Source organism: Oncorhynchus tshawytscha, linkage group LG05 (assembly GCF_018296145.1).
Source record: "Oncorhynchus tshawytscha isolate Ot180627B linkage group LG05, Otsh_v2.0, whole genome shotgun sequence".
Classification (NCBI taxonomy): Eukaryota; Metazoa; Chordata; class Actinopteri; order Salmoniformes; family Salmonidae; genus Oncorhynchus; species Oncorhynchus tshawytscha.
Window position 1 is genome coordinate 20,590,669 of NC_056433.1, and position 19,981 is coordinate 20,610,649.

At 42.7% G+C, this 19,981-nt stretch overlaps 1 protein-coding gene across 1 annotated transcript in view; it reads right to left on the minus strand.

The window, feature by feature from the left end:
* LOC112250129 (sodium/potassium-transporting ATPase subunit beta-1-interacting protein 2) overlaps positions 1-19,981 on the minus strand; it is a 155,080-nt gene that overhangs the window by 61,955 nt on the left and 73,144 nt on the right. The window contains exon 3 of the mRNA XM_024419994.2: positions 10,460-10,540. Within this exon, the coding sequence (XP_024275762.1) occupies positions 10,460-10,540 (81 nt within the window). The remainder of the gene's footprint in view (positions 1-10,459; positions 10,541-19,981) is intronic.

Below are 19,981 nucleotides of genomic sequence, written 5' to 3' on the forward strand. Positions count from 1 at the left end.
GGTCACTAGGATTCTCACAACCATAACAATGGGTGGGGCAACCGTCATAACTACAACAGTGTGAAAGAATGATATCCTTACACTGGGAATATTCATGCACACTGACCATAGATGCAAACCGTATCCCTGTGTCTATGTGCAGCGAATGAGGTGAATTTAACAACAATTTATTCCAGTGTTGTCCCACACCACCAGGGCACAGTTTTTTTTAAAGTTACCTATCTGAATATCGCCTAGTTGATAGGATAAAGAAATTATGTTTTATTGTCACATACACTGCAAATTAGGGTTAAGGTGCTTTTGCTCAAGGGCACATCGACAGATTTTTTACCTTTTCGGCTCAGGTACTCAAACCAGCGATCTTCCACTTACTCGCCCAACACTAACCACTAGGCTAACTGCCTCCCTAAAATAGAATGAATAGAACAGGAGTCCCCATTCAAGTCAATGGTTCAACCGTTCTATTAATTTTATTTCTATGTATTTAATCTTATCCGATAGGTGAAATCCAGATAGATAACTTTTGAAAAACTGGGCCCTGGGGATTGAGATGACTGATGGAGGACATAGCGGTTGAGGGGAGAGCCAGAACGCTGTAAAATACATAACAGACAAGTGTAAAGTTGGAAGGTGGAAATTAAGACTCATTCTTCAACCCTGTAAAATTGCTGTCTCTTTGACCAATCCATTCCCCTCACAAAGAAGAAATGGGGATATAATGTCATATTCTCACTTCAATGAGAATATCCCAAATAATTTTTCAAAAGATTCAATTTCATGTGTTAAATTTCTCTCAGGCTGGAAAGGATCTTTAAAAACAGCATAAGTAGCACATTTAAATGGGTCTCTGTAGCTCTGCTCATCACTTCTCTCCAGTAGGCCCCCAGTGTTAAGAACTGAACTGTCTGACAGAAACTGGGCTGCCGCAGATTTATGAGAGAAAGATTAACAGCTGAAGGAGGTTTCATTTATTTTGTTTCCGTTTGGTTTGATAATGTGTTTGTGTAGTCCCGTGCAATCATTCTCTGTAACAGTAGCAACAGGGGGTGTCTACAATGTGGTGTCCACTAAAGGACAGAGAATTTTATTCATGGTAAATGTCATTCATTCAGGGAGAGTGATAGATGCATCCTAGTCAAGGCAGCTTAGAAATCGTAATATGATATTATTCATTATTATGATATAGCTGAACCATAGGAAATGCTATGCATACAGTGCAATACAGATGATCACAGCTTTTATAGTTCAATATATTATTGAATTTGAGAAGCTGAGGTGCAGACTCGCCCTCTTCTCTCTTGGGCTCCAATGGTCAAACAGGCTCACATAACAACAACAACATATTCCCTATTGCTCAAAAATAGCACACCAAAAAAGACCAGTACCAATGCTAAGCTAAACAACTAACTGGTTTTGTTTTGACTAAAGTAATTTTTATGTTTTATTGTGTCTTTGGTAAGTGAGTGAGAAAGAAAGTGCAATTTTCTTCTGAGCAATTAGCATTAAAGGTTGACCTTTGGAATGATGTTATAGGAGAACAGGCAGTGAACTAATTGCTCTTTGTGTAATGATGCTGAGAGAGAGAGAGAGAGAGAGAGAGAGCGAGAGAGAGAGAGAGAGAGAGAGAGAGAGAGAGAGAGCGAGGCCATAATGGTGCTTCAGTCCTTTATCTCGCTCTATTTCTGACACCCCATTACTCGGATCCACATACTGATAAATCAAGTCCTTCTGTTTGAGAGAATGGACATTCACTCTAATCTGTTCTCCTGAGGTACAGTACAATACAATATGTGACAAGCTAGCATTACTATGGCATTGCCATACATTTGTGATTTAATGCTAGCTACGGTAATATGGATACTACAGATTCTCTCACTATTATCTCCAGTACAGTTTGGAGATAATGACCAACATAAGGTACTGATGAGGTGTGACAAACGACCAACCTCACAGTGTTTGATGAGGTTGACTGTTGTAGCGGACCTTGTGTAAGTGTTTGTACCAGTGGCTGTCTGCTAATCTGTGACGGAGAGAGAGAGTAGGGTGGGGGAACTCTCCTGTACTTGTTGACCTTCCAACAGAAGGGTCAACATAAATCAAGAGCTGTGATTCTAAATTCTAAATGCTTGTGTTAAATTATATTCATCCTGGGCCTCCCGTGTGACGCAGTGGTTAAGGGCGTTGTACTGCAGCGTGGGGCGACGCACAATTGGCCTAGCGTCGTCCGGGTTAGGGAAGGCTTGGCCGGTAGGGATATCCTTGTCTCATCGCGCACCAGCGACTCCTGTGGCGGGCCGGGCGCAGTGCACACTAACCAAGGATGCCAGGTGCACGGTGTTTCCTCCGACACATTGGTGTGTCTGGCTTCCGGGTTGAATGCGCACTGTGTTAAGAAGCAGTTCGGCTTGGTTGGGTTGTGTATCGGAGGACGCATGACTTTCAACCTTCGTCTCTCCTGAGCCCGTACGGGAGTTGTAGCGATGAGACAAGATAGTAGTTACTAACAATTGGATACCACAAAATTGGGGAGAGAAAGGGGGAATTTTTTAAATATTTTTTAAATATTTTTTTTATATTCATCCTGTACTGCATCGCATGGCTTTTTATTTTTCCTCTTGGTGAGCTCAAAAGGTCAGTTGCTTTTAATTATATTTGAACGCTTTAAATGTCCCTTCAGTGTTCAGGTCACAACTATCAGACAGATATCAATATGAAGGAATTAAAAATGGCTGCACTGGATGTCTCTGGACTGCAGTCGTGTTTATGATGTCTGATTTTCTCAACAAACTGTCCAAATAGCTGTTGACACTGGCTATAGCTTTAGGCAGTACTAAACTCATACATTACGCGGCCAAAAGTATGTGGACACCCCTTCAAATTAGAGGATTCGGCTATTTCAGCCACACCCGCTGCTGACAGGTGTATAAAATTGCGCACACAGCCATGCAATCTCCATAGACAAGCATTGTCAGTAAAATGTCTTTACTGAAGAGCTCAGCGACTTTCAAAGCAACACTGTCATAGGATGCCACCTTTCCAACAAGTCAGTTCGTCAAATTTCTGCACTGCTAGAGCTGCCCCAGTCAACTGTAAGTGCTGTTATTGTGAAGTGGAACATTTCGAGGAGCAACAATGGCTCAGACGCAAAGTGGTAGGCCACACAAGCTCACAGAATGGGACCGCCGAGTGCTGAAGCTCGTAGCGTGTACAAATCGTCTGTCCTCGATCACAACACTCACTACCGAGTTCCACACTGCCTCTGGAAGCAACGTCAGCACAATAACTGTTTGTCGGGAGCTTCATGAAATGGGTTTCCATGGCCGAGCAGCGGCACACAAGCCTAAGATCACCAGGGTCAATGCCAAGCGTCGGTTGGAGTGGTGTAAAGCTCACCGCCATTGGACTCTGGACAAGTGAAAATGTGTTCTCTTGAGGAATGAATCAAGCTTCACCATCTGGCAGTCCGACTGATGAATCTGGGTTTGGCACATGCCAGGAGAACGCTACCTGCCCGAATGAATAGTGCCAAATGTAAATTGTCTGGGGCTGTTTTTCATGGTTCGGCCTAGTTCTTAGTTCCAGTAAAGGGAAAACTTAACGCTACAGCATACAATGACATTCTAGACGATTGTGTGCTTCCAACTTTGTGGCAACAGTTTGGGGAAGGCCCTTTCCTGTTTCAGCATGACAATGCCCCCATGCACAAAGCGAGGTCCATACGGAAATGGTTTGTCGAGATCGGTGTGGAAGAACTTGACTGGCCTGCACAGAGCCCTGACTTCAATGCGATCAAACACCTTTGAGATGAATTGGAACTCTGACTGCGAGCCAAGCCTAATCGCCCAACATCAGTGCCTGACCTCACTAATGCTCTTGTGGCTGAATGGAAGGAAGTTCACGCAGCAATATCCCAACATCTTGTGGAAAGACTTCCCAGAAGAGTTTAGGCTGTTATAGCAGCAAAGGGGGGACCAACTCCATATAAATGCTCAGGATTTGGGAATGAGATGTTATGTAGTGTATCATCCCGCCAAATTCCAATATTTTTTTTCTTCTAATGGCACTTTTGGACAGGTTACTGCGTATCCTTTCCCCGTTTTCTTCCAGAGACAAAAGGGACGGTTGAAGGATGAACCTGGGGTGAGCCAGCTTTCTCCCAGCATGTAACATTTAAGAGCACCATTGTCTCAGAGCCCCTTCACTGCTTTTAGCAGTGTCCTTGCCACTGGATACTCACCCCAGTCACTCAATGTGTGGTCGAATACGAAGAGTCTGATTTAGGCTGGGTTGATATTTAACGCTTTATCAGACTAGAACACTGCAAACATATTGACAATGATAACCAGTCTTTGTGGTTTTCTTGGCACATTTAGGTATTCTCCCACATCACCAACAGAACAGCCCTACTTTATATGCTTCCCTACTACCTACCATCCACTGAGGTCCCATACCCGTAAGTGGAGTGATGTATTATGGGATGCTACAGTGGTTCTTCAGCCCATAGGCCTGTTTTCTGCTCTGGATTCTCTCCACTGAGACGCCAATCTCTTGGTTCCTGGTTCCTACCCGGCTGTGCTGTCATGTTGTTGGATATGACTAATTTCTCCCCACCTGACATGCTGGTCAAGCCCTGCCAATCACGACACTTTGGACAAATCACCCCGCCCCTGATGGCACCACGCTGCTCTGATCAGCACATTCATCTCTCTACCCTCTCGTTCCCAGACAACGGCTCCTTCTCTCAGGTGAATGGAGAAATTATTCTGATTCTGATTGCCCCTGCATCCATTATACACTGGCACATAGTTCTTCATTCTATGGGTTGCCTTTTACAGGCAGCTGACAATAGTTCCCAATATGCTATGCTGGACTATGTATCATATGTGCGTTTATTACAGTCATATGAATCCATGCCAGAATGTGAATGGAATGGGAATAATATAATTTGGCTGTACAGCCGTAGGCATCAAAAGAGGTAGTTTGGCATTTTGGGCCTGTTTGTTTGTTTCCGCTGACTGACATTGCTGATGATACATTCCCTCACAGATGGAGCAGTGGGACAAACACACAGGCCCCCTGCCGAGAGATGATTGATGGGAGAAACTTCTGGCTTGTTGAAAGGGAAATTTAACTCAAGTAAATGGATTATAACAAAACAATGTACTGACAAAATGACAGTTTGATGTCACATAGCTTTTGCCACACAGGCTCAAGTATTAACTTTTGTCACATGATTGAAATGTGAATGTTGATTTATGGGACGTTAGTGCTGTTTATTTTCCACAAACACTTTAAAATGTATATATAGTACAGTACAGAGCCATATATTTAGATAAATCTAAGTCGCTCTGGATAAGAGCGTCTGAAAAATGACTCAAATGTAAAAATGTACATGGCTCTGGTACAGTAAATTGACTATTGACCGAGGCGGGTGGAGAATGAAGCATTCATATAGAGCGGAGACAGTGGTGAAGCATCTACAAGCCTCTCCGAGCACCAACTTGGTTGGTGCACTGCATTAGTGTCATTCTAATCTGAACAGCACACTGGAGAGGGAACTTTTATTGTCATCTTTAATGTCACTGAGAGCACTCTGCAGACTTCAGCATTCATCAGGGAGGCTTCTTGAGGATGCCTTGCGTTTTACTCTGCCTTTAGCCTGTTATTACCCTAATGGCTAGTTCCCAGTCTGTCTTCTCATGCATTGATCTGGTTATGGTCAATACAATTGATACATTCCGCCATCTTCACATTTGCTATGCCTTTTCGTACATACATGATAGATGGGTCCAAATATATTTCAAAATGTTTCACCAAGTTGAATCAGTGAAATCAAGGAGTGGATCAAGTTCATTTGAACTTAATCAGGTGAAGTCCATGTCGTCGGTTTGGCCTTTAGTCACCAAGGAGAATACATATTCAATCTATTAGGTTGTTAAATGACATGACACTGAGCTCATCAAATCTTAACAGCAGCACATTGAACCATGACAGGATCACAACTCACGAGGTCCAACATGGCACCCAGGCTATAAATAGTTCAATAAAAGTTAGGCTTCAGGTACTTTTAATTACTTATTCAGCCCAGGCCAGATCGATTCAAATAATACGAACTCCGATATATAGATGTACCCCTAAAAGGTTATAAAACCCAGAGCTCTGCTCTTGAAATAGACTCTGATTATATATATATCAGAGGTCTATGAGACAGAAACATGGCTCTTAAAAACCTAGTGCATGTAACTATAAAATGTAAACAAAGTCAGAGTAGACTAGTGTGTGCTGATCTGCCTGTTAGGGAATCTAGAGTGATCTGATTGCTCCATGGGATCAGTTTGAACAACTGGATATTACTACTCAGGCAATTTAGGTTTAGTGCACTGCCAAAGGCTATAACATGAGTAATTACCTATCCATGATTAAAGCAAAACATACTACTGGTGATAGGCCTGCATTGCTTCAGCTGTAATACAGAGTTGAATCAGAACGTGATTTTTTTTGCATCATTTATTTTATGACAACATATTTCCCTTATGTCTAGTGGGCAGTGTAGCCTAGTGGTTAGAGCTTTGGACTAGTAACCAAAAGGTTGCAAGTTCAAATCCCTGAGCTGACAAGGTACAAAATCTGTCGTTCTGCCCTTGAACAGGCAGTTAGCCCACTGTTCCTAGGCCATCATTGAAAATAAGAATTTGTTCTTAACTGACTTGCCTGGTTAAATACTTTTTTCAAAAAAAGTTCACAAAGTTAGTAAGGGATATAGGCTACTCTATGGGAGTGTCCGTGATTCATGTAGGAGTTCAGGAGTTCTAGTGTCTGATTCCTCTGTTTAACTCCTCCGGCCAGCCTGTCTGTCCCTAAACTAGATGGCTAAGTCTGTGATGGCCGGTGATGGGAAATAATAGTCTTTTTGAGCTAGCACATGAACTGTAACTCATCTATTCTGAGGGCCTTCGTGGTGCTGACAGACCCAGACTTTTCCCTCCTCTACAGTGAAATTGACTATAAATCACTTTATCACTCCCAGCCCTGACACTTTATCAGAATACCAGCATTTTACTGTATATGAAGACTATGAAGAGCATGCAGACAGGAAGGCCTGCCACATGCATTTAAAATTGCTCCAAGAAAAAGGGCACAGATAACCTGCCAACGTTAGGATTTACTCATTGAGGCTCTGCCATGCCACTTACAACCATATCAATATTTCACAGGGATGGAAATATATCAGCATTATGACATAACAAAATAGGAACTTCTTACAAACCGCCCAAAAACAGGTATCTTTAATTCAATTGAACTGAGAAGATATTTGCATCAAAGCTATCATATATTCTCCTCTAGGCTAAATCCTTCGGACAGAATGTTTACCATTGCTTTGATTTGAACGTTGAACAACTGCTTAGTACTTTCATAATGCAGTCAGCAATTGTTAAGGCCTAGAGCTAGAGGGCTCAAATACAGAGGGCAGAGTTGGAGAACGTTGGCACACAATATTTTCCATTAATCCCATACTAAAATGTCAGAAAGCTCCATTCCGATGGAGTTACTTGTTTATGTAGATGTCAGGTTGTTACAGTCTGGATGAGATTCCTGGGTGAGGAGAGGTGAGCTGTTTTTCTGGAAGTTAGTGTGTGGAGACGAGCCAGATGTTTCCGTCTTTCTCAGATTGGGAGGGAAGATTGTGAGCAGCTCTTATTCCATCAGCTCTCCTCCTCCTCCTCTCTGCCAGCCTGTGACTATTTGCCTAGAAGCTAGAAGGCTGGCTGCTGCCATGGCTGGGACACGTCTTATTTACTGTGCCTGAGCTCAGCCTGGAGCTCCATGGCTCTCTACGCCTGCTCTACCCACTCTTCCCTGGTCTTCATTGTCACTTTCTGTGCCACCAGTCCCCTGCTGATGGCCTCCAAATCCAATCCCCAGCATCTCTCTGGGCATGCCAATGGAAATGGACAACAGGCCAAAGAGTTGGCAGCTTTTAACCCATTCACATATTAAAGCACAAACACAACCCAGAGGGGAGCTCTCGTTAAGAGTGCACAGTTTGCTGCTTGAGACATCCGCAACTCAGAGGGCCACCATTTCTCTTTAATGTCAAAGAAACATGATGACATTTTCTCTATACAAGCCCAAACCTGATCTACTGAAAATACTATAGTTGTTTATTCTCTCTCAAGTCATTCACCATTTCAATGTCAATCACTCTCCTGGTAGACTATTGGCTTTCACCTAGACACGTCCCTCTCGGTAGAGGGATTGAACTCGTTGAGACCTGTAAGAAGGATCTCGCTATTTAATGAAGGACAGACGTAGGGATTCTTCCCATTTATTTATCTTTATTTGTTTCTGTGTGTGATGTAAATCTAATTGCATTGCTGCCTTGGCAGGGCCCGATGGATTCTCTCCTGGTTAAACACATTACACCCACATTAATAAATCATGAGCCACACTAACGTGAGCCAAATAAATCACACTAACTAACATACTATCACTTTACTGTTACTAATTAAAGTGCCTGAGCAGACCCACCGTGCAGAACATGCAGCGGAATCACACTCAGAACAACAGAACCTCAGCTCTACAGCACTGTTGAATACCGGGTGCCCTTTTTCAGCAGCCTGGCAAAACGAGGAGGAGCGATGAGTTGATGCCTCAGTGCCTCAGTTCTCACTGGGAAGACAAGTGACAAGGCTACTTGGGGAACTGACTCTGGTAAATTGTGAAGGAAGTCTTCGAGCAGGGGAGAAAAGATGTGCTGAGCTGGGAGCAGCAGCAGCTCAGGCATGAGTGAAGAAGCTCTTGAGGAGCCTCAGCGTCGGCAGAGGAGCGGTTTCTTGGTTTGTGATGGCGCTTCAGTAATGACAGACCGCAGGCCCCAGAGGAAGCCCAGCTTCAAAAGATGACACCAGTCCTGCCAGTCCCCAGTCCACAAGTCAATCACACGAGCCTCAGAAATCCTACTTTATACCACCTACAAACCCTCTGTCTTGTCTTGAACTGAGGATCACTGCATTCGTATTTGGTCAACAGATGTTCTCAGTGCCAAGCCAATGAACATCCTCTTCGAAGGATGCTCTTCTTTCAGGCAAGTTAGATGGCAAAAAACTCAGAACTCACTGATTAAAAGGCAATATACCATGCATAGACCGTATTTTTGCGGAAATAACAGGATTGAGTTTGTCAAGGTGTATATAGCCTCAAACCCATGTGATTTGCCAGCAGTTAATGACATCGACTGCACTGTAATAAAACTGTAACGCAACAGATGCCATCCCCTGATGCTTTTCAAAAATGCTAAGATATCTCTGAGGTGAAACTGCCAAATCCTCCAAAGGCAATTGAGGAGGAAGGAAGCCATTTTGGCAAAGGCTGATAGAGAGTAAAGACTGTGAGACTTAAGTGAGAGCGCCATCTGTTGCCATCTGATTCCAGATAAGATGAAACAGTAATGACTAAGCAACACGGAAACACAATCGACTAATAAATGAACAGATATTCCTCTCCGATAAGCACAACACAAATGGTGTGACAACACACCCATACGTGTTCTCTTTCCTTTCTATGTGGATCCACTGAACTAAAACTACCATGCCGGTGAATAAGCTTGATCAATAACACTAATAATAGTTATCATTCAAGATAGAATATTTTCATGTAATGCAGGCATGTTTGTGACCAAAAGCTACAGCAATATAACCTTCGTGTGTCTATTTGACTCGTCTCCACAGCTTTAATATTATCGGATCATGAGAAGAGCTCAGAGTCAGTGATCAAAATAAAGGGATTAGTCATTTCAGTTTCATTTGGAAAATGAAAACGTAATAGATAAAAGCACTTGATGAATTGGATAATCAAGTTACACGGCTGGTTTGCCTTTTAATTGGGTACAATATTGGACATTTTGACATTTTAATTATATCTTCTCTCATTTTCTCATACATACATGAGCAGATGAAAAATGATGGAATAAATTGCTAGTTGAAATGAGAGAGATTGAGCATGGGGAGCAAAGAGAGGGAGTTGGGTGAGGGAGGGAGAGAGACATGTAGAGAGAGAGAGAGAGAGAGAGAGAGAGAGAGAGAGAGAGAGAGAGAGAGAGAGACGACACATTTGCATCTATATTGCAGTATTACTGTATTACCTTGAACCAACAGTGAACCAACAATGCTTATTGACACATCAGCTCCAGTATAGTACTACTCCTTTTGTATTCACGGTTGTAAAAGTACACACTGTGCACTTTTCGTTCCAAAGAATTTTGAAGAAAAATAACAGAGAGGTGGCTAGATAGATTGCTAGCTTAGCCAGCTATCTCTTTCAGAACCAGGGAAGTAATGTGTAACCTGTGATTAAATTGCATGAGAAGGCCATTAAAGACATTTTATCCATGGTCTCTGTTCCCGGGCAGGTAATAATAACAGCTCACCAGTCCTGTACAGCTCTAAGCAGGTCACATTACCTTGGAGAGGTCCCCCACTTCCAGGTAGAAACAGATGATGAAGACATTCCAGGTCACCCAGAGCACCAGCCACACTGCATACTATGGGAGAGAGAGAGAGAGGAGCGAGATAGAGAGGGGATCGAGAGAGGGGGAGAGAGAGGGGGGAGAGGAAGCACACACCACTGAACTAACAGTATCACAGTATTAGAACACCACAAGTGGTGTCAAGTTCAGAATAACACCCCAAAAACAAATGCATTTTTGGATTCTCGTTAGTATCTGGGCCAAGATCATAGTGTTTCTTTGTAATTAATTATCTTCCGGGTATGTCTTCACACAGATCCGAGACATGCCAGAGTTAAACATCCAGTGCCTTCTCGGTATTGAAGCAGAGTATTAATATGTGTGTGTTTATTGGTTTATTCGGATCCCCATTAGCTTTTGCCGAAGCAGCTTGTGTCAAAATGAAATTGTTAGTGAATAACACAAGGATGTTGTTATAGCACAGAAGGTCCACTTTTATGTCTGTACTGTCAAAAGGTCTAAATGTGTACTCACAACAAGGTCAAGGGCAAAATGAGTTTGACAACACTGATCTAAAACATGGCGCATCTAAAGACATACATAGATCTTTTTTGGAGCAGTAACGATGTACGCTGAGAGTCGGGAAGCAAGTTCAGGGAGTGAGTGTTTTAATAAATAAATTAAACCAACACGTAACACAAACAACGCACAGACAGGACCCAGGAACAGAAACAATGGGGACGGAACCAAAGGGAGTGACATATAAAGGGCAGGTAATCAATGAGGTGCTGAAGTCCAGGTGAGTGTCATTATGCGCGTAACGATGGGGACAGGTGTGCGCCATAACAAGCAGCCTGGTGACCTAGAGGCCGGAGAGGGAGCACACGTGACAAGCAGGATATTTTGAATCATCGGATTGCATTTTAAAGCAGACAGGTGATCCAGAATACGATACTGGGCATAGGAAATGGGAAATCAAATTGCATTACATGTAGGGAGCTCAGCCAAATATACTGTTTTACAGTGTAAAGTATTCAGACCTTTTGACTTTTTCCACATTTTGTTACGTTACAGTGTTATTCTAAAATTGATTAAATGAAACAATTTCCTCATCAATCTACACACAATACCCCATAATGAGAATACAGTTGTTTTTGTTATATTTGGCAAATTTATAAAACAATTAAAAACAGATATCTTACTTACATACACTACCGTTCAAAAGTTTGGGGTCACTTAGAAATGTCCTTGTTTTTTAAAGAAAAGCACATTTTTTGTCCATTAAAATAACAGAAATAGAAAACAGAAATACAGTGTAGACATTGTTAATGTTGTAAATGACTATTTAAGCTGGAAAAAGCTGATTTTTAATGGAATATCTACATAGGCGTACAGAGGCCATTATCACCATCACTCCTGTGTTCCAATGGCACGTTGTGTTAGCTAATCCAAGTTAATAATTTTAAAAGGCTAATTGATCATTAAAAAACCTAATGACCCTTTGCTATGAGACTCGAAATTGAGCTCAGGTGAATCTTGTTTCCATTGATGATCCTTCAGATGTTTCTACAACTTGGTTGAGTACACCTGTGGTAAATTCAGTTGATTGGACATGACTTGGAAAGGCATACACCTGTCTATTTAAGGCCCCACAGTTGACAGAGCACGTCAGAGCAAAAACTAAGCCACGAGGTCGAAGGAATTGTCCGTAGAACTCTGAGATAGGATTGTGTCGAGGCACAGATCTGGGGAAGGGTACCAAAGCATTTATGCAACATTGAAGGATCCCAATAACAGTGGCATCCATCATTCTCAAATTGAAGTTTAGAACCAACCAGTCTCTTCCTAGAGCTGGCCGCCCGGCCAAACTGAGCAAACGGGTGAGAAGGGCCTTGATCAGGGAGCTGAACAAGAACCAGATGGTCACTCTGACAGAGCTCCAGAGTTCATCTGTGGAGATGGGAGAACCGTCCAGAAGGACAACCATCTCTGCAGCACTCCACCAATCAGTGGTCAGACGGATGCCACTCCTCAGTAAAAAGCACATGACAGCCCGCTTGGAGCTTGTCAAAACACACCGAAAGAGTCTCAGACCATGAGAAACAAGATTCTCTGGTCTGATGAAACCAATATTGAACTCTTTGACCTGAATGCCAAGTGTCAAGCCTGGAGGAAACCTTGCACCATCTCTACGGTGAAGCATGGTGGTGGCAGCATCATGCTGTAGGGATGTTTTTCAGTGGCAGGGACTGGGAGAATAGTCAGGATTGAGGAAAAGATGAACATTCTGTTTTGAACATTCTTTTAGGACTGATGCCCAACAGCATTCTGCTCAATTGGCACTGATGAAAATTTCATCAAAAGTGTATTACAGTGGCTTGGAAATACAATACATTTCTACCTTTTGTCATCATTGTGATGTAACCAGATTGACTGTAGATGCAGTAAAACGTTAGCTAGCTAGTTAATATTGAGGGGAGACCAACAGATTTTTAGCTAGCTAAAGTTATCATTGCTAGCTATTTTTGATGAACTTTGCTTACTAATAAAAACATTGCCATCTGTCTAAAGTAAATTTAACAACATAATAATGATGGAAAAGTTTCTTCCTACCAACTACACTGAACAAAAATATAAATGCAACATGTAAAGTGTTTGTCCCATGTTTCATGAGCTGAAATAAAACATCCCAGAAATGTTCCATATGCACAAAACGCTTATTTCTTTACATCCCTGTTTGTGCGCATTTATTCTTTGCCAAGATAATCCATTCCCCTTACATTTGTGGCATATCAAGAAGCTGAATAAACAGCATGATTATTACATAGGTGCACCTTGTACCGAGGGCAATAAAAGGCCACTCTAAAATGTGCAGTTTTAAAACACGACATAATGCCACAGATGTCTTAAGTTCTGAGGTAGCATGTAATTGTCATGCTGACAGCAGGAAATTCCACCAGAGCTGTTAGGGACTAATGGGACAAATGGCCTGTTCCTGGTGCTTCATTGGCCCTGATACCCACTCAGCCAAGGAAAATGGAACTACAAGTGGTGTGCTGCTGTTGTTATGACATCGTGTCAGAGAATTGAATGTTAATTTCTGTACCACAAGCCGCCTCCAACATCATTTCAGAGAATTTGGCAGTATGTCCAACCAGCCTCACAACCACAGACCTTGTGTAACCACGCCAGCCCAGGACCTCCACGTCCGGCTTCTTCACCTGCGGGATCGTTCGAGACCAGCCACCCGGGTAGCTGATGAAACTGTGGGTTTGCACAACCAAATTATTTCTGCACAAATTGTCAGAAACAGTGTCAGGGAAGCTCATATGCATGCTCGTCATCACCAGGGTCTTGTCCTGACTGCAGTTTGGCGTCGTAACTGACTTCAGTGGGCAAATGCTCACCTTCGATGGACACTGGCACACTGAAGAAGTGTGCTCTTCACAGATGAATCCCGGTTTCAACTGTACCGGACAGATGGCAGACAGCATGTATGTGGTCGTGTAGGCGAGCGGTTTGCTGATGTCAACGTTGTGAAATGAATGCCCCAAGGTGGTGGTGGGATTATGGTATGGGAAGACATAAGCTACAGACAACAAACACAATTGCATTTTATAACTGGCAATTTGAATGGACAGAGATACCGTGACAAGATCCGGAGGCCCATTGCCGCTCCATCGTCTCATGTTTCAGCATGATAATGCATGGCCTCATGTTTCAGCATGATAATGCATGGCCTCATGTTTCAGCATGATAATGCCTGGCCCTGTGTTGCAAGGATCTGTACACAATACTGACTGGTTATTCACGCCCCTATCTAAGGTATCTGTGACCAACAGATGCATATCTGTATTCCCACTCGTGTGAAATCCATAGATTAGGGCCTAATGAATTCATTTCAATTCACTGATTTCCTTATATGAACTGTAACTCAAATCTAAGACATTATTTAATGTTGCATTTATATTTTTGTTCAGTGTATTTGTCTACTTTAGCAATGTCATCGACATGTTATGAATGTGTTAGGGTACACTTTTCCCCTTCACCTCTCTAAAATATATGTTTCCGGCTGAATTCACCAGACCATTGAGAGAGGGGGAGAGCCTGCCACGGAGTAGGTTTTTACCATCTCTAAATCTGACACGTTGTCAGGACATTAGATCCAGAAGATGGGTGCGTGTAGTGGAACCTCATTTGGCCCCTCTCCAGCTACTGGCAAGCGCAATTTTAAATGAGAATAAAAATGTATCTGCTCTGACAGCATTACCAAAACGGATATAAGCAAGAGTAATGCTGGACAGTAAGCCATTTATCTTCACAGGCATAGGAGGGGGTGAGGAGGGGTGTAAAGGTGATCAGCTGTATCTCTGCAGCATGACAGGGGCTCTCTCTGACCGCTGATTTGATGACCAAGTCCATCATAACATTGATATCTCTCCTGAGCTCTCAGACAAGTCAAAATGCCTGGGTTTTAAATCTGCATATGTGGTTTTAGTGAAAGGCTGTCACTCATAACAAGGGATTTATTTCTGGTAGGAGAATCTTGAATTAAGATTTATTCCTGCTCACTTTATCCCCATTCTGTGTAGGACATAGATTTAGCCTTGGCATCTTATCAGTTAGAGGACCATACACTGAGTGTACAAAACATTAAGAATACAACCCTTAAATATTTTGTCTTGCCCATTCACCCTCTGAATGGAACACATAAACTCATCAAAAAAATAAATGTCTTCTCACTGTCAACTGCGTTTATTTTCAGAAAACTGTGTGTAAATATTTGTGTACATATTTGTATGAACATTTGTATGAACATAACAAGATTCAACAACTGAGACATAAACTGAACAAGTTCCACAGACATGTGACTAACAGAAATGGAATAATGTTTCCCTGAACAAAGGGGGGTCAAAATCAAAAGTAACAGTCAGTATCTGGTGTGGCCACCAGCTGCAATAAGTACTGCAGTGCATCTCCTCCTCATGGACTGCACCAGATTTGCCAGTTCTTGCAGTGAAATGTACCCCACTCTTCCACCAAGGCACCTGCAAGTTCCCAGACATTTCTGGGGGGGAATGGCCCTAGCCCTCACCCTCCGATCCAACAGGTCCCAGACATGCTCCATGGGATTGAGATACGGACTCTTCGATGGCCATGGCAGACCACTGACATTTCTGTCTTGCAGGAAATCACGCACAGAATGAGCAGTATGGCTGGTAGCATTGTCATGCTGGAGGGTCATGTCAGGATGAGCCTGCAGGAAGGGTACCACATGAGGGAGGAGGATGTCTTCCCTGTAACGCACAGCATTGAGATTGCCTGACAACAAGTCAGATGATGCTGTGACACACCGCTTCAGACCATGATGGACCCTCCACCTCCAAATTGATCCCGCTCCAAAGTACAGGCCTCGGTGTAACACTCATTCCTTCGACGATAAACGCAAATCCGACCATCACCCCTGGTGAGACAAAACCGCACCTCGTCAGTGAAGAGCACTTTTTGCCAGTCCTGTCTGGTCCAGCAACGGTGGGTTTGTGCCCATAGGCAACATTGTTGCCGGTGATGTCAGGTGAGGACCTATCTTACAACAGGCCTACAAGTCGTGGTCTGCCACTGCGAGGACGATCAGCTGTCCATCCTGTCTCCCTGTAGCGCTGTCTTAGGTATCTCACAGTACGGACATAGCAATTTATTGCCCTGGCCACATCTGCAGTCCTCATGCCTCCTTGCAGCATGCCTAAGGCACGTTCGCGCAGATGAGCAGGGATACTGGGCATCTTCCTTTTGGATTTATTCAGAGTCAGTAGAAATGCCTCTTTAGTGTCCTAAGTTTTCATAACTGTGACCTTCATTTCCTACCGGCTGTAAGCTGTTAGTGTCTTAATGACCGTTCCACAGGTGCACGTTCATTAATTGTTTATAGCTCATTGAACAAGCATGGGAAACAGTGTTTAAACACTTTACAATGAAGATCTGTGAATAGCTGTAATAGCTACAGTAAATTGGATAGTACAGTTAGAATAACAAGAATTTAAGCTTTCTACCCATATAAGACATGTCTATGTCCTGGGAATGTTCTTGTTATTGACAGCGTCATGCTAATCACATTGGCGCATGTTAGCTCAACCGTCCCTGTATAGTGACACCGATCCCATAGAGCAGTGGTTCCCAAACTTTTTATAGTCCCGTACCCCTTCAAACATTCAACCTCCAGCTGTGTACCCCCTCTATAGCACCAGGATCAGCGCACTCTCAAATGTTGTTTTTTGCCATCAATGTAAGCCTGCCACACACACACACACACACACACACACACACACACACACACTATACGATACATTTATTAAACATAAGAATGAGTGTGAGTTTTTGTCACAACCCGGCTCGTGGGAAGTGGCAAAGAGCTCTTACAGGACCAGGGCACAAATAATAATATAATAATAATCAATAATTTTGCTCTTTATTTAACAATCTTACATTAAAAACCTTATTTGTTCATCAAAAATTATGAATAACTCACTACAGGTTAATGGGAAGGGTGTGCTTGAAAGGATGCACATACAGTGCCTTGCGAAAGTATTCGGCCCCCTTGAACATTGCGACCTTTTGCCACATTTCAGGCTTCAAACATAAAGATATAAAACTGTATATTTTTGTGAAGAATCAACAACAAGTGGGACACAATCATGAAGTGGAACGACATTTATTGGATATTTCAAACTTTTTTAACAAATCAAAAACGGAAAAAATGGGCGTGCAAAATTATTCAGCCCCCTTAAGTTAATACTTTGTAGCGCCACCTTTTGCTGCGATTATAGCTGTAAGTCGCTTGGGGTATGTCTCTATCAGTTTTGCACATCGAGAGACTGAGATTTTTTCCCATTCCTCCTTGCAAAACAGCTCGAGCTCAGTGAGGTTAGATGGAGAGCATTTGTGAACAGCAGTTTTCAGTTCTTTCCACAGATTCTCGATTGGATTCAGGTCTGGACTTTGACTTGGCCATTCTAACACCTGGATATGTTTATTTTTGAACCATTCCATTGTAGATTTTGCTTTATGTTTTGGATCATTGTCTTGTTGGAAGACAAATCTCCGTCTCAGTCTCAGGTCTTTTGCAGACTCCATCAGGTTTTCTTCCAGAATGGTCCTGTATTTGGCTCCATCCATTTTCCCATCAATTTTAACCATCTTCCCTGTCCCTGCTGAAGAAAAGCAGGCCCAAACCATGATGCTGCCACCACCATGTTTGACAGTGGGGATGGTGTTCAGGGTGATGAGCTGTGTTGCTTTTACGCCAAACATAACGTTTTGCATTGTTGCCAAAAAGTTCAATTTTGGTTTCATCAGACCAGAGCACCTTCTTCCACATGTTTGGTGTGTCTCCCAGGTGGCTGGTGGCAAACTTTAAACGACACTTTATGAGCTGAAAGTTTAGAGGGACGGCCAGGTCTTGGTAGATTTGCAGTGGTCTGATACTCCTTCCATTTCAATATTATCGCTTGCACAGTGCTCCTTGGGATGTTTAAAGCTTGGGAAATCTTTTTGTATCCAAATCCGGCTTTAAACTTCTTCACAACAGTATCTCGGACCTGCCTGGTATGTTCCTTGTTCTTCATGATGCTCTCTGCGCTTTTAACGGACCTCTGAGACGATCACAGTGCAGGTGCATTTATACGGAGACTTGATTACACACAGGTGGATTGTATTTATCATCATTAGTCATTTAGGTCAACATTGGATCATTCAGAGATCCTCACTGAACTTCTGGAGAGAGTTTGCTGCACTGAAAGTAAAAGGGGCTGAATAATTCTGCACGCCCAATTTTTCAGTTTTTGATTTGTTAAAAAAGTTTGAAATATCCAATAAATGTCGTTCCACTTCATGATTGTGTCCCACTTGTTGTTGATTCTTCACAAAAAAATACAGTTTTATATCTTTATGTTTGAAGCCTGAAATGTGGCAAAAGGTCGCAAAGTTCAAGGTGGCCGAATACTTTCGCAAGGCACTGTAAATCTGCAATGTTGGGTTGTATTGGAGAGAGTCTTTGTCTTAAATCATTTTCCACACACAGTTGGTGGCTGTATTTAGTTTTCATGCTAGTGAGGGCCGAGAATCCACTCTCACATAGGTACATGGTTGCCAAGGGCATCAGTGTCTTAACAGCGCGATCTGCCAAGGCAGGATACTCTGAACGCAGCCCAATCCAGAAATCTGGCAGTGGCTTATGATTAAATTCAATTTTCACAGAACTGCTTGTTGCATTTTCTCTTGTTCAGATATCAGTAAGTGGACTGGAGGCAGGGCATGAAGGGATAACGAATCCAGTTGTTTGTGTCATCCATTTCAGGAAAGTACCTGCACCCAACTCACTCAGGTGCTCCGCTATATCACATTTGACATTGTCCGTAAGCTTGAGTTCATTTGCCCACAAAAAAATCATATAATGATAGAAAGACCTGTGTTGTCCTTGTTAATGCAGACAGAGAGGAACTCCAACATCTTAATCATAGCCTCAATTTTGTCCCGCACATTGAATATATTTGCGGAGAGTCTCTGTAATCCTAGATTCAGATGATTCAGGCGAGAAAAAACATCACCCAGATAGGCCAGTCGTGTGAGAAACTCGTCATCATGCAAGCAGTCAGATAAGTGGAAATTATGGTCAGTAAAGAAAACTTTGAGCTCGTCTCTCAGTTGAAAAAAAAAGTGTCAATACTTTGCCCCTTGATAACCAGCACACTTCTGTCTGTATGTTGTAAAAGCGTTACATGGTCGCTGCCCATATCACTGCATAGTGCAGAACATACATGAGAGTACAGGGGCCTTGCTTTAACAAAGTTAACCATTTTCACTGTAGTGTCCAAAGCATCTTTCAAGCTATCAGGCATTCCCTTGGCTGCAGGAGCTTCTCAGTGCATGCTGCAGTGTACCCAAGTGGTGTCGGGAGCAACTGCTTGCACGCGCGTTACTACTCCACTATGTCTCCCTGTCATGGCTTTTGCGCCATCAGTACAGATACCAACATGAGCAGCAGCTACGTTTGGCTACATACGGACCATTAGTGGAATTCCCGCGAGAGAGTAACGGTTAATGTGATTAGATGTTAATTATTTGACTAAGCTACCTGTATTTCACATTGTGTTGTTTAAAAAAATGTGAATCACATTTTTAGTTGGCGTACCCCCGACGGCATTGTGCGTACCCCTGGGGGTACACGCAGTAGAGGTTAAAAATCCTTTTCTAAACTGTCTCCTCCCTTTCATCTACACTGATTGAAGTGGATTTAACAAGTGACATCAATAAGGCACCATAGCTTTCACCTGCATTCACCTGGTCAGTCTATGTCACAGAAAGAGCAGGTGTTTTGTGCACTCAGTTTATATTCCTTTTCAGTATAGAAACTTTAAATATCAATTCAAGTCATTAAATATTAACATGTGATAGTATCTTTTGTTAGTCTGTTCTCCCAGTTTAAGGAAAGCCTTTGAAAAACAGCATTATACACAACTG